Raw genomic sequence first — 15,562 nt, 5'->3', positions numbered from 1 at the left:
AAAAAGTTGGCCTCTCTAATGGCATGTGAGTGTGTTGTGTTCTCTTAACATTATGAGTTATTGGGAGATTCTGTGAGTTGCAGCTGAATCTACCACACCCACCTTGATTTGTGTTGCATCTGGAATTAGATCGATTGGTGAGCCAACTGAGATGAAGGAAATAGAAATTAAAATTCTTAATTAGGTTTTTGTCGTTAATTGCAGGGACTTAACTAAAAAATGCAACTTAAAAATAGTTTTAAACTAAAACTATCCAAATATAGTTGTACCCCACTACTAGGTTTTACTACAATCAAATATAAAGCTGGGCGCACATGTGACTAATTATGAAGCTTTCCAAAGAAAACCATAACTACACCTAATAATGGCTTATAATGTCGCACACATTTTTTTCAGTCAAGATCAATATAACAATATTGCTAATTACCCTAAAACTGCAGACAGACAGCTTGCAAATCATGTAAAAAAATTGATAATAAGAAAAGAATGCCATATATAAAATATATAAAATGGGTAATGGTAGATCAACTAACTATTAATGATTTATGATCATTTATAGTTAAGTTAAAAACTAATCTTAAAATCCTGATTATATGTATTATTTGATGTATAATGCAATGTGTCTAATTGTTATGTTAATCCATGAAATGAAAGAAAAATTGAAAATAAAGACATTAAATTTGTATAAAAATGCATGAAGAAGATAATTTATAAACACTCTTGAATAGCCTAAAACGATGGTGCATGTGGAAGAATAATTACATGAAGTTGTGTGTTGAGTCCACATGGTAGATTCTGCAGTGTTCTCCCGAAAATGAAGGGGAGAATGAGTGAAGTAAGTGAGAAGATGAAGTTGTGTTGTAGGAGCTCTAAATCATCTTTTTAATTCCACTTTTCCTACCACTGTGCTTCTATATCATCACTTTCACTTGCCTCTAATGTAACCACCAAACTCAACGCCTCTAATGAAAAAACAATTGAATTTTTCCACTCACCAAGTTAGAAAAAAAAAGTTATGGTGTTGGATTTCACTTCGTAATATTTATTATCAATGTTTTGAAAACTAAAACATAGAATCAATAAAATAATTTTAATAATTAAAACATATAAAATAATATTAACAAGGTATAACAAAAATTTATAGGTTCTTAACATGCAGAACCCACAAAAGGTTAAAACAAATTAGATTTATTAATTTCAGTAATATACATATCCATATTTAACAACAATAATAACAAGTTTATATGTAGAATAAAAAAATTTAAGTTGATTTCTATTTTTGTAGATAGCTAAAATTAAAATTGACTTTTAAATAACTAATTTGTTTGCTAATTTGAGCAGTTTTTAGGTCATATTTATCACTTGAAGTCTGATTTGAGTTTGTTAGATATTAATTTTTGTGTATTACCACCAAATCGAATAAGGACCAATTCCTAATAATCAAATAGGTTAATGAAATAAAGTGGTAATATAAAAAATGTTTAAAGAGTAAGTGGATTCTAACTAATATATAATTTATAGTATTTGTCAGGATTCCAAGACGAAAATAATAAATAATCTGAGTTCTCCAATACAACACCAAAACAATAAATCAATTTCAGATACCATTCACTTACTGCCACGTCATTCATTTGAAAACGGCCAATCACTTTTCGAAACGTGGTCAATTAGATCTGTACCCTCCTTATTCTTCATCCCTCATTTTCAACTTAATTTAAGATTAATGATAGAACACATAAGATATAATTAAACAATAATATTAGATAATTTAAAAAATAAAAAAACATATAAAACATCTCATCTATACTGCCGATGTATGACAATTATTCATGAATTTTCTTAATACTTGTGGATGCTTGAACATCGACACATACTTTAATATTTTATTTTTCTAAAATTTGAAATTAAATTATTTAAAAGTAAACTTTTAAATATAAATTTAGATAAAAATAATAATTTTGAAATATAATTTAAGTCAAATTATTCATTAAAATAATATAATAAAATTTACGAAATTAAATTTTAAATAATTTTTCAATAATTAAATTTTTTTAGTAATTTTATTTTGACATTTGTTTAAAAAATATTCAAATAAAATTTATTTATGATTATTAACAGATAGTCAACATTTCTAAATACCATACTCATGATTCGTATGTATCTATTAATAATATTTATTTGATATTCATTAGGAGTTATTTATCCTCCCTAATTTTAACACAGAATTTTGACATTTTGTTACATTCAGATGTTTAGTTTGGTATCAAAATCCCAAGATTTTGGATGAAACGTGAAATTCAAAAGCTGTATAGATCAGCTTCTATCTGTGTTTTAGTATTGACTATGTGCATAATATCTTATTATTAACAACAAATTTTTATAGTATGCGACATGAAAAATAGTTCTTTCTTTTCTTTATTTTCCCCTTTTTTTTTAGCTATTTTGTGAGAAAATTGTATAAATTGAAATTACAAATTTCTGAGCAAACCCAGATTAAGATATAATTTTTGTTCTGTGAATTGCACTGGTTGAGTTGGCCCCACAGTCTGAAACCTGAGCACACCGAAACCATCTTGAGTCCTACAAAAACCACTTTTCACTTTCCCTATAAAGCTCCCAAACTGCATCACTTTCTTTCTTCTTCTAGCTCCTCTTCCAGTTTTCCTTTTCCATCCCATAATTTTCAAGTAAGTTACTGATTTGGTTATTATTCTTCTTTCGTCTCAACCATATTTGTAACATTATTTATTATTTGTTACTAGTAATGTAAAATGTTCTCTTTCTTTCCTCATTTATATCGCGTTTTTTTTTTTTCATTTCTCACTCAATCCTTCAACGATTCCTTTCTAATTAAGCCCGTTTCCATCCTTAGTATCCTTCAACTTTTCTGATTCTTTTCTCTTCCGTTGACCTGCACTTGAAGAAGAAACACCTTGTGGAAGAACAGTTTGAGAAAGAAAGAACCCTAGTAGTAAGTTTTGAGTTTGGTTGAGAAAGATGGGGAGAGGAAAGATCGTGATTCGAAGGATTGACAATTCCACCAGCCGCCAAGTGACGTTTTCCAAGAGAAGAAGTGGGTTGGTGAAGAAAGCTAGAGAGCTATCTATTCTCTGTGATGCAGAAGTTGGATTGATTGTGTTTTCCAGCACTAGCAAGCTTTATGACTATGCTAGTTCAAGGTACCATCAATTTCTTCTCTCTTTTTTCCTTTTTTTTTTCCACTTTTCTCACTGATTATTACTTTTGGGGAGTAACTTTCTCTTTTAGGTGAATCTAGTCAATTACTGTTCTTCTGCTTGCATTCTATTAACATAAAACATTCAGGAATTAATGTTTCTGAAAGAAAGAACCATTGTCTTTGAGAGCGTTTGGTATCATCTATAAGCTCAAAGAAAAATCCAAGTTTACAATAGATTAACCAGTTGGGGTGGCTAATCTGTGCTGAAGTTTTGTACGTATAAAAACCCCATCCTCTGCATCTCTATTATTTGTTGCATTCTTTTCTATGTTTCTGAAATTTCACTCTCAACCTTTTGTATTCCCTTTGTTCTAAGTAGTTTCAAAATTTAGCTCCATTGATCAATAGATTATAGTTTAATTTTAGATTTAGTCAAGCCTGTTTGATCTTCTTTTCTAACCCATATTTGGTTTCATTGCAAAACAAAAGGCATTTACTAAAACACAAAATATATTGCTTTCGTTAAAATAACTTCAAGCTGGTAGAAATTAAATTAATTACTATATAAATATTACAAAAATAATACTACACTGTATACTATCATTTGAGGAACTAATAGAATATATCAATGTTATAACAATGAAATTATGTATTATTTTGCAAGTAATTGACGTAGAACTTTATAATTTATGGAACATACAATATTGATTTTTGTGTAAGTTAGAACAGTATTGATAGAAGAAGTGTTTTTATAAGGATTTACAGATAGATGATCATGATCATGTTCCCATCTGATTAATATACTTTCTGCAGCATGAAATCTGTTATTGATCGCTATAACAAGGTCAAAGAGGACCATCATCAGTTAATGAACCCTGCTTCAGAAATCAAGGTAACAGCCATAATCCATTTCTTGAATTTAGTTATATTTACCAATATGTATTGAAAGATTCTAAAACTATACCTACTTGAATTTAGTATTATATGAAGAATCCAAGCCTTATTCTGATGTATATAAACTCATTTTCTCATATAATGTATCACTGGAAAAAGAGGTTTCAAGGATGATTTAAAAACTCTCTTTAATGAAGATTTTTAAACCGTTGTTCATTTAATTGTTACTGAAACATGTAACTCTGGGAATCATTGTTATATATAAATGCATGTCAGTCACATATGATGATAGTTCAGTTTTCAGTTTTTATTTGTATATTGTCATCTTTTTTAAATCAAGTTCAACTGCAGAAATATACGATAATAGTTTCTCTCCATACCTGTCCTTTGAAGATGCGAATATGATGATAGTTTCTCTCCATACCTAGCTTTTTTAATACAAAAATACTTACCTCAATTTAATTAACCTATAGATATAAAAAATTATTTCACAATCTATAATTTATAATATATAGGTTCAATATTATTTATAATAAACTTATAAAATCTTTTTAGTTATAACGAAAAGCATCTGTAACTCCAAAAAAAAAAATAATAATTAAGAATTTTAAAGCCCCAATATTTAAAATATGAAAACCTATATTGAAAAGTTAAAATTAATCAATTAAAATTCTAAAATCTAATCTAATATATGTCAAGTGTGTAATGTGTTGTAAAAGTTAGTAAAATATGTTGTCTATGTTGATTTGATAAAGTTAGAGTACTTTCAGAGTAAAACAATTAATTGTATATCCATTAAATATGAAAGAAAGGCATTATAACTTGAAATTATTTCATAAATTGCAATCAAATTATTTATTATGGAATTAATGAAACATAGTTACTTGATCCTAACCTTTTTTAATGATAACTCACACAATGGTGGTGATCAATTGAATTACATAGTGGTTGCACTTATGGTGTCTTATTTCTTTATTACAATTCAATACAAACATAACTAACATTTAATTTTTAATTGACATTTACGAGCAAATAAATGTGTATTCAATGGATTTAAATATCTTCTTACACTAACTTCTATAGTGTTATATCCAATGTAAAAACTAATAACAAAATAATCATTTGTTAGGGTACAATTATATAAACTTAATTCATGTGATAGACATAAATAAATTGTTTTTCATTATCAATCTACTATTTATTTAGAATATGTCAGGATACTTGTGCAAGTAGGAGAACCACACAATATAACACATGATTGTTAATGATGTATGTATTAAAAGATAATTATTACACAATATAAATAGTAAGAATAATAAATAAAAAAACCATATTTACTTACAACCCATTCAAATGCTTAATGTGAATCTTAAGAAGTATATGTGTTTAACACATGGTTGCAAATTCATGATAAAAAGGAAAAAACCATGAACTAGTAGTTCCAATAAATATGAAATATAAAATATTACAACAATATCAAGATTAGATGAATTACCAAAATATTCTTATCAGATCATGTTCGGATAACTTTAGGAACATAATAATTTGTTCAAATATTTGAACACTCATTTCAAAACTTTTCAATGAGTAGGTCCAAGATCTTCCATGAACTTACTAATCTCACTAACAACATGTGTTAAATTTGGTATGTTACTTACCATCCCCACATGCTCCCTACTACATTTGAAAGTGGAATAGTCTCTATCTTCCTCAAAATTAAGAAATTCATAGCTTTGTGTGATAACTCAAAGGTGTACTTATAGATTTATATTATTGCATTCTAAACCTTTTCACAACCTTCTTCAAATATCCTTGCTGAGACAGATGCAACAATTCAACTGTAAGCTAATAATTGAAGTTCAAATTCACACAAATTGACCTTCTCGAGTTAGAGGTAGAAGGTTGATTCTAGTCATTTGATATGTCATCCTAATCCTTAAATAATCTTATCTAAATTCAGAAGATTCCACCTTAACAAGAGCTTTCTCGTTACCCTTCCCCATATCTTTATACATCATAGTCATTTGAGTCTTATCCAATGTGACTTCTCAACTTAGGAAATATCTGACTTCTCCATGTTTCAACCTCCACAACTTATACCTCTTCACTCCTTAAGTGTATCCAATGAAGATCATTTGTCTACTCATGTTTCAAGTTTATCTTCCTTAACATGTGCAAATGTCAAGCGTTAAACATCGTTATATTATAATAATTTACTATCTTTCCACTCCATACCTCCATAGAAGTCTTAAACATCAGAGCAAATGATGGACTCACGTTTATCACATAGACGACAATGTTAGCAACTTTATCCCATAAGGATGTAGGCAAATCAACTTCCAAAATATACACCTTACCCGCTTCAAAATGGTTCTATTCATTCTCTTATAGCATGACCATTTTGTTGAGGTGTACCTACAATTGTTTTATGCCTCTTTGTTCCTTCTTTCCTGCAAAACTTTTTAAATTGATATGTACAAACTCTAATTCATTGTCATTTCTACACAAATATTTTAAGTTCGGTTACCTATTTATAGTTGATCATAATGTGTTACTTCTTGAATCTTTGAAAAGTCTTTAGTTTTACTTTTCAAGATATAAGTCCACACCTTTTGTAAATATTAATCTCTGATGGTAAGGGAATAAGACCGACCCTCCACTATGAGTTTGAACTTGTGTTGGATCTCAAGGTTCTACGTGAGCATACTTATATGGTCTATTGAACACATACTTATTAGTCTCAAACTTCAATCTAAGAGGCTTGTGCATTCATCACAAAAGTCTTGCTCTTTCATACTATCACCTCAAAGCAAATTTCGTTTGCCTAGATCCACCAAACTTTTCTAACTTATGAGTTTTAACCTCAGATGCTATAACTTTATATAATCTTGTTATGTCCAACAAGCCACAAATTCATGCAAATCATTGATGAACCTTTTCACCTCCCCCTTAACAACTGTAGACACTACCTTTAAAATCTTTATAGTACCTCATTCAATTTTGGTTGTCAATTATATACAAAAGCTTTCTTTCAAACTCTTGAATATCTAATAGTTGTTACACATTCTAACTCACATCATGGCTTGCACCTTATAGACTTTATTGTTCCTAAAAATAACTACCTTTCCTTCATTCAATTCTGAGGTATCAAAGAACTTATCTATTGGACAAATGTGTAAGTGCAGCTTGAGCCTATGACTCAATTTCTCCATGTATTTGACATTGACCCCATTAACACTCCAACAAATTCAGAACTATTAGATGCTATCTCTGAAAACGAGAGTTCTTAGCCCTTTGATTCATGAGCTAGCTATTGTTTAAACCACCCAAATTTACAACACCTGTGAGTCCTTCCTATTGGGATACATTCCTCTCTTACAATATCTTGACAACTTCCTACATACATGTGCAGCTAAATGTTAACACTAACTACACCTATGAACAACTTCCCCAGACATAGGTAGAAAATCTTTTGGTTGCATCCTTGGATCGTATTATATCATACTATAAGATACTGCTTTGATTTCTACTTTTCTAGCCCCAAATTATATGCCCCTCATGTGTTGTTTGCTTTCAGTTATTACAAATATTTTGAGCATGTTATAGGGCAATACACCTTTCTTAGGCTCTTGAAGCTTTTTCCTTCTCAAACAACAAAGCATATTGAAAATGCTTAAACACCTTGAGCAAGACATTAAAAAGTAGTAAAGTCTTATCTTCGTATTTGAATTTCACATTAATATTTTTAAGATCATCCATAATCTTGTTAAAATCTATTAGCTATTACACCATTACACTAGTACAATTTTCGCTTTTAAACTCCACTATATGCTTCAGTTTTACAACAAACGAAACATATTAAGACATGATGGCAATTTTAAAATTTTCGCAAAATTGTTAAATAATCAAGACAAAAAAATCTTTTCTAACTTGATTCCAATACAATTAAGATCTAAAGGTATGTCAAAATTTCAAATTTCAAAATTTCTTTAGGTCCCGATTCTCCAAAAAAAATTGGAACATAAGATCTTTTTGATTTTGGTTAATTTAGAACTGAGACCAAGACCAAAACAGTCGCAGAAAGTCTTCAAGTATGGGAGTTTGAAGAAGCTTCGCTACCACCCACCACCCTCGCAAATAATCTAATCTTATCATGAGTAAAAACATTGTAATAGACATTAGGTTATATTTTTCATAAAATAATCATGATTTAGAATTAATACATCATCACTTGCAACACATAAGAAAGCAATTAGGGCAAATAAGAGTCCTTCTTCCACAATATAGGTTTCTTTTTTGTATTATGTTATCTCGAGCGTTTTTTTATTTTTATTTTTATGAACACTTGTTTAAATATAAATAGTAGCAGTTTTTTTCTTCTGTATGCATCTCACATGTCCATATCATCATGTTTTTTTTTTTTCGCAATATTTGTGCATCTCAGGTACTCTTATATATGTACTTGGTGCTCCAATCTTACAGTCACATCGTTTCAAATCACATCACCATATTTTTATGTTAAATCAATAACAAAAGTAATAACATATGTACTGTCACCATGTTTTGAAATCTCAATTAATTGTGCACAAATATGAAATATCTCAACTTTCTTTTTCCTCCTATACTTTCATTTTGGAAAATATTCTTTATGCCTCCCTCTCATCCCAAACACAATTCATCAGGAATATTGACAATAGATAAACTAGAAACAAATTCCTTTCTAAAAAAAATTAAAGTATCTAAAATAGATATTGCCACAATGTTATTTTCGAAATATTTTTCTAATTTTACAATATAATTAACATATTATTCTAAAAAGTAATCTATTTTTACACATATGATTGTATCTAACTATTTTCATCCTCAAAAAAGTGATACTTCCCAAAAAATAACATTGTAGGATATTTAGATTCCCTCGAATATATTGTTTAAATATGAAAATTGCAACTTTACACCAAAATTTAGTTTTCCTATAGTTGTTACCTCTTCCTTTTTCGGCCAAATAGAATTATTTTTAGTCATTCCTTAATTAGACAGTGTGTATTTTTTTCCTTGCTAGAAACTGCTGCATCTGCTTCCTCTAAAAATCCCATTATATCTCACTTGTAGTTGTGTTTTTGTGATAGTATTATTGGAGTCGTTACAAATCAAAATTTATTTACATTGATTAGAGAGTTTTCTTTCATCTTATATATATGACATATGTAAAAAGTGTTCTATTTCAAAGTTAGATATTTCTGAAGAGATTGTAATGTCAATTTCTAGTTTTCTTTTTAATATGACTTCTTTAAAATATCTCACTTTTTTTTATCAATCATCTCATTTGAATAATATTTTTAGCTCCTTGCGGTAATCCAAGTTTAGCAAATCTTCAAATAGTGAGGGTTTAAATAAAAAGAAATTTAAAAATTTCTCACTTGAGAAATTTCAATCGAGGTAAGCAACTAAATGATATTTGTCATAAACATACTTAATATAAATAATATGCATTTATTTTCAAAATTATTGTTGAGCTAGCTATTTTTAAATCAGTATCACATAATTGGTATAATTTTTTGTTAAATGCAATTTGCATTATGAATAACATAAAAACCCAATCTCATATACATAATGAAACAAAAATGAGAAAAATAGGACATTTCTTTGCACTTAAAATTGATTCTGGTTGATAACTTTTAATATGGTATCCCTATAATCCTTTATTGGTAAAGTTTTAACAATTAGATAATATTATAAGGTTAATGACTATATATTAAAGTGATGTGGTACTATTAACAATTCTACAAAATCGACTTTTAAGGAAAAATTTGCACCCTATATATATATTCTAAATTGGCTATATCTCTATTCTATGTGGAACTTCCAACACACTTCTCTTATGCTGAGGTATATATATCTCATGTATGAGACTAGTTATTAATGGATAATTTGATAGCGGGCTGATTGCGGGTAGAACAATAGACCTAACAAACATTAAATTTCATTAGGATTAACTCTTATCTCATGGTAATCTTCTACCATGGTGAGATTCAAGGGAGAGAAGTAAAACAAACTTTTATTATGTGAATAAGGTTATACAAGACTTCCAAATATTGATAGCATGCATGCGTAGATACAAAGCTCAGAAATAAAGTTATGGAGATTATTCTTTGTAAATATTAGGTAGGTTAGAGTATCCAAATACTTTATTTTATATTAATATATATTTTTGACTGATAGAAATAAAAAATGAAAGAATCTGAGAAACAAACAATATAACCGAAAAACTACTAAAAGAACAACTGCAATCAAAGCCCATGTAACGGAACCTACATACACGCAGTTAGCATTTCCTCAATTTATGACTAAAGAAATCAGGTACGTAAAAAGCAATGTTGATAGAATTTAGAACTTGATATAGTTTTTCTTTCACTAACAAGATGAGAAAAATAAAATAATGTGACGTGTACCAATATTTTGTAATATTTTGTAGTCATTTTATATGCATATATCTGATATCTATATTGCTATTGACTAGTTTTGGCAGAGAGAAGTAGCAAGTTTGAGGCAACAAGTGCAGTACATGCAAGAATGTCACAGGTAAAAAGTTAAGCAAACTAGCACTTGTGTAATTAGAAGTAAGTCAGAAATATATGACTAGTGAGTTATTAAGTAAATTCATTTGGAAAAATTATAGCAATTATTTAAGAGGGTTTAAATGTTTAAGTCGACTGTAAAAGGAAATTAGATGCAAAAAATTCATAACCTCGTATTATATAATTAACATTTAAGAATTTCCAGAAAAAAAAAACTATTGTATATAATCTATCTGATAAACTAAATAAACAATATGGACAAGAGTCTGTCCATCATGATTAACCCTTGCATGTGGCATAGTTACAATACATACGCATAAGAACAAAATAATAATAATAATCTTAAAATGCAGAAAGAAATAATAAGAATCGCTTAACTTTACATATTCAAAACAAGCAAACCAACCACCAAACATGTTGACTATTATTACAGAAAGAGAGAATTAACAACCCAAGCAAAGACCAACATTTATGTCTCATAGAAAAACAATGCCCAAGCAAAAATTTGAAGGTATATATTAGCATTTTTATTATGTCAAATAGCTAAAACACAGGGATACCAAATTGGTTTGCCATTCTATCTTTATTTGACACATCTTCACCATTATCACATAGTTCATCTCCTTTCTTTTTATACTGTGAAAAGAATCCTCATAAGTGTAGCATAAGAGGTGCTTTAGAATTAACTATATCCAATAATGATCATCATATCATATGCAACAATTGGATAATTTTTCTCACCAACATAGAAGTATGATCACAATTCCTTTAGAAAGTGTTTAAATGCTCAATCATGTCATGACTATTTGATTACTTCAACTTCACCATTTATTTGACAAGCATTCCCTTAAGAGTCTTCATCATATAGGTCATGAATTCAAGTTTTAACTTGATGAAGGCTCAAAAGGATTTCAGTCAATAATGAATATAGCAACAGCTTTGTGATTCAGAATTTTATAGCCTTTTTTTCCACACTTGCTCTTGTTAGTGATTGGCATATACAATCCTTGAAGTGTAAATCAGCTTTCATCATCAACTTGAAATAGGAGAATTTATCAGTAATTAGTTTGAATATACATCCAACATGGATGACAACTTCCTCCATCTTGAATTATATAGGCTAAGAATGATATTCCATACTTCATTCTTGTAAAGTGCAGACAAATGATGGGCCAAGAACTTTCTGGTTTGGATATTAAGGAGTTGGGGAATCTGGAAAATCGACTGGAGAGAAGTTTGAAGGGTGTTCGCATGAAAAAGGTATCATCGTTCAAAGTCAAAAACCAAACCAAACCAAACCAAAACTTGCTCATCCATTATATTTAGAAATCATTGATCCCTTTCATGCTACATGCTTGAGTCTTACATGATCACTTATTTTTATTATCTGTGCAGGATCAAATCCTGATTGATGAGGTCAAAGAACTACACCAAAAGGTTTCATGAATCAGGTCTTGTTCCTTAAAATGATTCCTAGTATTCCAACAATTTCTGACTGCTAATTTAATCTATGCTATTGTAGGGAAGCCAAGCCAATCAAGAAAACGTCGAACTTCACAGAAAGATAAATCTCATGCGCAAGAACAATGAAGAATTACAAAAGGTATATATATATATATATATATATATATATATATATATATATATATATATATCAGAAACTCGTTCTCTATATTTAGACATCATTCATAGTTTCATACATATATGTTTTATTTCAAGCTTAATAATTTGAATTTCAGGTTCTTGAAGCAAAAGGTAGAAAGGAAGGTGCTGCAACATCCAATCCTTCTTGCAGTATGAGTTATGGATACGATATATTTGCTCCTATTAGTCTCAAGCTAAGCCAGCCACACCCTCATCACAGTGAACCACAAGCCAAAGCAATGAAACTAGGGTATTAATTCCTCCTCCCGATTAATTAGTATACTAAATTTTGGTTTTAGATTTTTAGACTTGGTTTTATTTTTTGTTTTTTCTGAATTTTTAAAAGTGAACACCAAGGGTTTGAATTGTAGTTCCAGGTTCATTGCAAGACAACAAATATAACTATTGCTGTCGCAATTATTTCTGCAGTGTAGTTCTGGAGAGTCTAAAAAGCTTGTCTATTGATAATTTAGCATCTTTATAGAGATAAAAACATGTTTAATCTATGCTTAATTTCCTTTTAAGCTAATTATCTAAAGTTTGTACCAGATTAAGCGCCACATAGCAAGAAGTGTTCTAGTGTCGGTGATGATTTCTGACATGCTGCCAAGACTTGGTCCCAGTGATTGTACAATGCATAAATGTACATGAAAAATAGATTATCTATCAGAAGCTCTACATGATCTGACACGTATTATGGTTACTCTGTAACATCAATACAATAAAGATTATACTGTCATTTGTGGTTGGTGGTTTTATATAATATTGTCTATGTATTATTGTCATTATCAATAATATGCAAAATCTGAGCTTGAGGCCTATCTTTCCCCGACCATAAAATGTTAAAATCCTTTACAAATATTGTTTGTGTTTAAGAGGTTATAGGTCACTTTAGAGGCTCTTAAAATACACAAGGAGAGTTTTAATGTTTATAATATATTTTTTTGTTGATAAAAAATTTGCAATCATATCATTTTGTATCAATCACGTACCCTCACATTTCTTAATATATAAAGATAAGTAAACAGATGACAAAACCAAATAATAATAACATCACCTACTTAATAAAATAATAATTCAAAAAAATAAATACTTACATTTTTAATTGAAAAATGTAAAAATTTAAATACTTACAAAATAGCAAAAAAAATAAAGTTCTAACTAAAATAATTAACTTTAAGAATTTAAAAATATATCTGTATTTAAGAAATACTTGATTTACAGGGTCTTCCTTCCAAAGGAAAAAAACAAAAGAAAATTATGTTTTCTGTTATCAAGAGGAAGCACCAATATTTTAACAAATAGAATATATCATTATGAAAATATAAAATTGTAATAAAAAAACAAAATCGCTAAATTCATTTATATTATCAAAATATTGAAAATGATTTTCTTTAGAAGATTAAGTTGGTCTTCGGATATTAGCATTACAACATTTATATTAAGAAATATTAGAGAACACACAGGCACTATCACTCTTGTGTATCTGCATTTTTTAATTTTATAAGACTAATAATATTTATTTTTAAAATATATATAATAAATTTTAAAATAGTTGTTAAATAAAATAACTGTTTAAAAAAAATTTTAAAATAACAGTTAAAATAAAAAAGATTTAAAAAAACGGTTAAAGAAAAAATAATTATAAAATAATTAATTTTAAAATAATAATTAAAGATAAAATTGAAAAAAAAATATTAACACAAAAAAATAATTCATTTATATATTTATATATTTATATATTATTATAGATTTATTTACTGTGTGGAAATTAATAATACTTTTAACAAATTTGCATTCTCAAGGAAAGAAATGAAAATAAAAAAAAATTCAAATTTGAAAATTTTAATATTGACTTTAACAGCACAGCACCTCGACATTTGCTATCATTATATTCTCTGTTACATAGCATTAATTACTTCGGAAAACATTATCGAAAAGACACTTTATTCATTGAAACAAATTTATTAGTTTGTTGGATTCAAATTAGTACAAAAGATTCCTCAACAAACACTTGTGATACAACTATAATACCTAGACAACTCTTTTATTATTTTTATCTAGTTATTTCACACAAAATTGTTACACAAATTAGAAAAGAAAAATAGTATTGTTCATGAAGAGAAAAACAAGCAAATATTTTATTGCACAGGGTTCAATTTGTATGGTACTGCTTCATAAATATTTATTATTCAAATATTGAAGATAACATGCAGTGTTCTTTTGATGTGATATGAATCGGAGGATAGAATGACTGGACAGTAGTTGAATCTCACCAACCCATTAATTATTTATGTTTCAGGTTGGTGCATTTTCTGATAAGGTCATCCACAGTGACTATTTATTCATTTACTCTTTTTTTTTAAGTGTGTTGAGAAAAAGATATTTAAAATTAAGAAAAAACATTTTTAATGATTTTTTTGTTAGTCTTTTATAATTTTATCATAGATAATTTTAATTATTAAAAGTAGTACATTAAATTTTTAAAAAATAGTTATAAAACCTCAAAAGTAAAAATAATAAAATAAAATAAAATTGATAATAAATTGTGTATCCTGAAAATGGTAGTTATAAAATGATTACAAAAGAATCCTCTTTATTAACTCTTTATTAATAATAAGAAAATATAATGATAGAAAATTTTAAACCAATTCTATCTAAACTATATTTACAATGCAGGTTGACTCATTTTGATAGCAGGGTGTGGTTAAAGATTTTGATTCAAGTCATGCTTTCTAAGTAACTTGAGCCATTCAAAAGAAAAAGTCTGAGAAGAACAGTAGAAGCATATTCCAAGTACAAAATAAAGCTTAGATAAGTAAAAAAAAAAAAAAAAAAACAGAAATTCATGGTTGGATTAGAAAACCAATGATAATTAAATAATAACGTTGTGTAGTTGTCCTGAATCTCGTAATGTTGTTGGCCATTGTAAATTTGGCGTTGAATATTTAACCACCAATCACCATACCCTATTGATCTTTCTTAGTGTTTCATCGTATCATATTAAATTCTCACCACTCATTCCACTTCACTCAATCTTAAACATGATTTTAAGAATCTATTTGTCAGTTTCAAGCCTCATATTTAAATAAAATAAATAATACAAAAAAAAAACTACATATTCATTCATTTAAAATGTGGATTAGAAAGAAGTGTATGATCTTAATTTTTTATATACCCATAATTTGATCATACAAACCTTGGAAGTACCGAACAACTCGTCTGAAACCTCATTTTCTTACACAAATCCTGTGTCATAAATTTACTAATT

General features: G+C 28.2%; 1 protein-coding gene across 4 annotated transcripts; it reads left to right on the top strand.

The window, feature by feature from the left end:
- Positions 1-2,532: 2,532 nt before the first annotated feature.
- LOC114179317 (MADS-box transcription factor ANR1-like) lies at positions 2,533-13,110 on the top strand. 4 transcript variants are annotated; one of them, XM_028065616.1, is made up of 9 exons: positions 2,533-2,687; positions 2,927-3,179; positions 3,992-4,070; positions 10,590-10,651; positions 11,808-11,907; positions 12,043-12,084; positions 12,170-12,250; positions 12,387-12,541; positions 12,841-13,110. In XM_028065616.1, the coding sequence occupies exons 2-9, from the start codon at positions 2,998-3,000 to the stop codon at positions 12,854-12,856; spliced, it is 717 nt and encodes a 238-aa protein (XP_027921417.1). In that variant the 5' UTR covers positions 2,533-2,687; positions 2,927-2,997; the 3' UTR covers positions 12,857-13,110. The 4 variants fall into 4 exon arrangements, with proteins under 4 accessions (XP_027921417.1, XP_027921414.1, XP_027921418.1 ...); XM_028065613.1 differs by having other exon boundaries at positions 2,614-2,687; positions 2,924-3,179; XM_028065614.1 differs by having other exon boundaries at positions 2,622-2,687; positions 2,873-3,179.
- Positions 13,111-15,562: the final 2,452 nt, after the last annotated feature.

Source organism: Vigna unguiculata, chromosome 3 (genome assembly GCF_004118075.2).
Source record: "Vigna unguiculata cultivar IT97K-499-35 chromosome 3, ASM411807v1, whole genome shotgun sequence".
Classification (NCBI taxonomy): Eukaryota; Viridiplantae; Streptophyta; class Magnoliopsida; order Fabales; family Fabaceae; genus Vigna; species Vigna unguiculata.
The sequence above is the reverse complement of the archived record's forward strand: the minus strand, read 5'-3'. Positions and strand labels throughout refer to the sequence as shown.

Excerpts from the sequence above, each read along its gene's own strand:
- LOC114179317 (XM_028065616.1), top strand. The coding sequence starts at position 2,998 with ATGGGGAGAGGAAAGATCGTGATTCGAAGGATTGACAATTCCACCAGC. Across the intron at positions 4,071-10,589 it reads ACCCTGCTTCAGAAATCAAG|TTTTGGCAGAGAGAAGTAGC; the intron begins GTAACAGCCATA and ends GCTATTGACTAG. Across the intron at positions 11,908-12,042 it reads AGGGTGTTCGCATGAAAAAG|GATCAAATCCTGATTGATGA; the intron begins GTATCATCGTTC and ends TTATCTGTGCAG.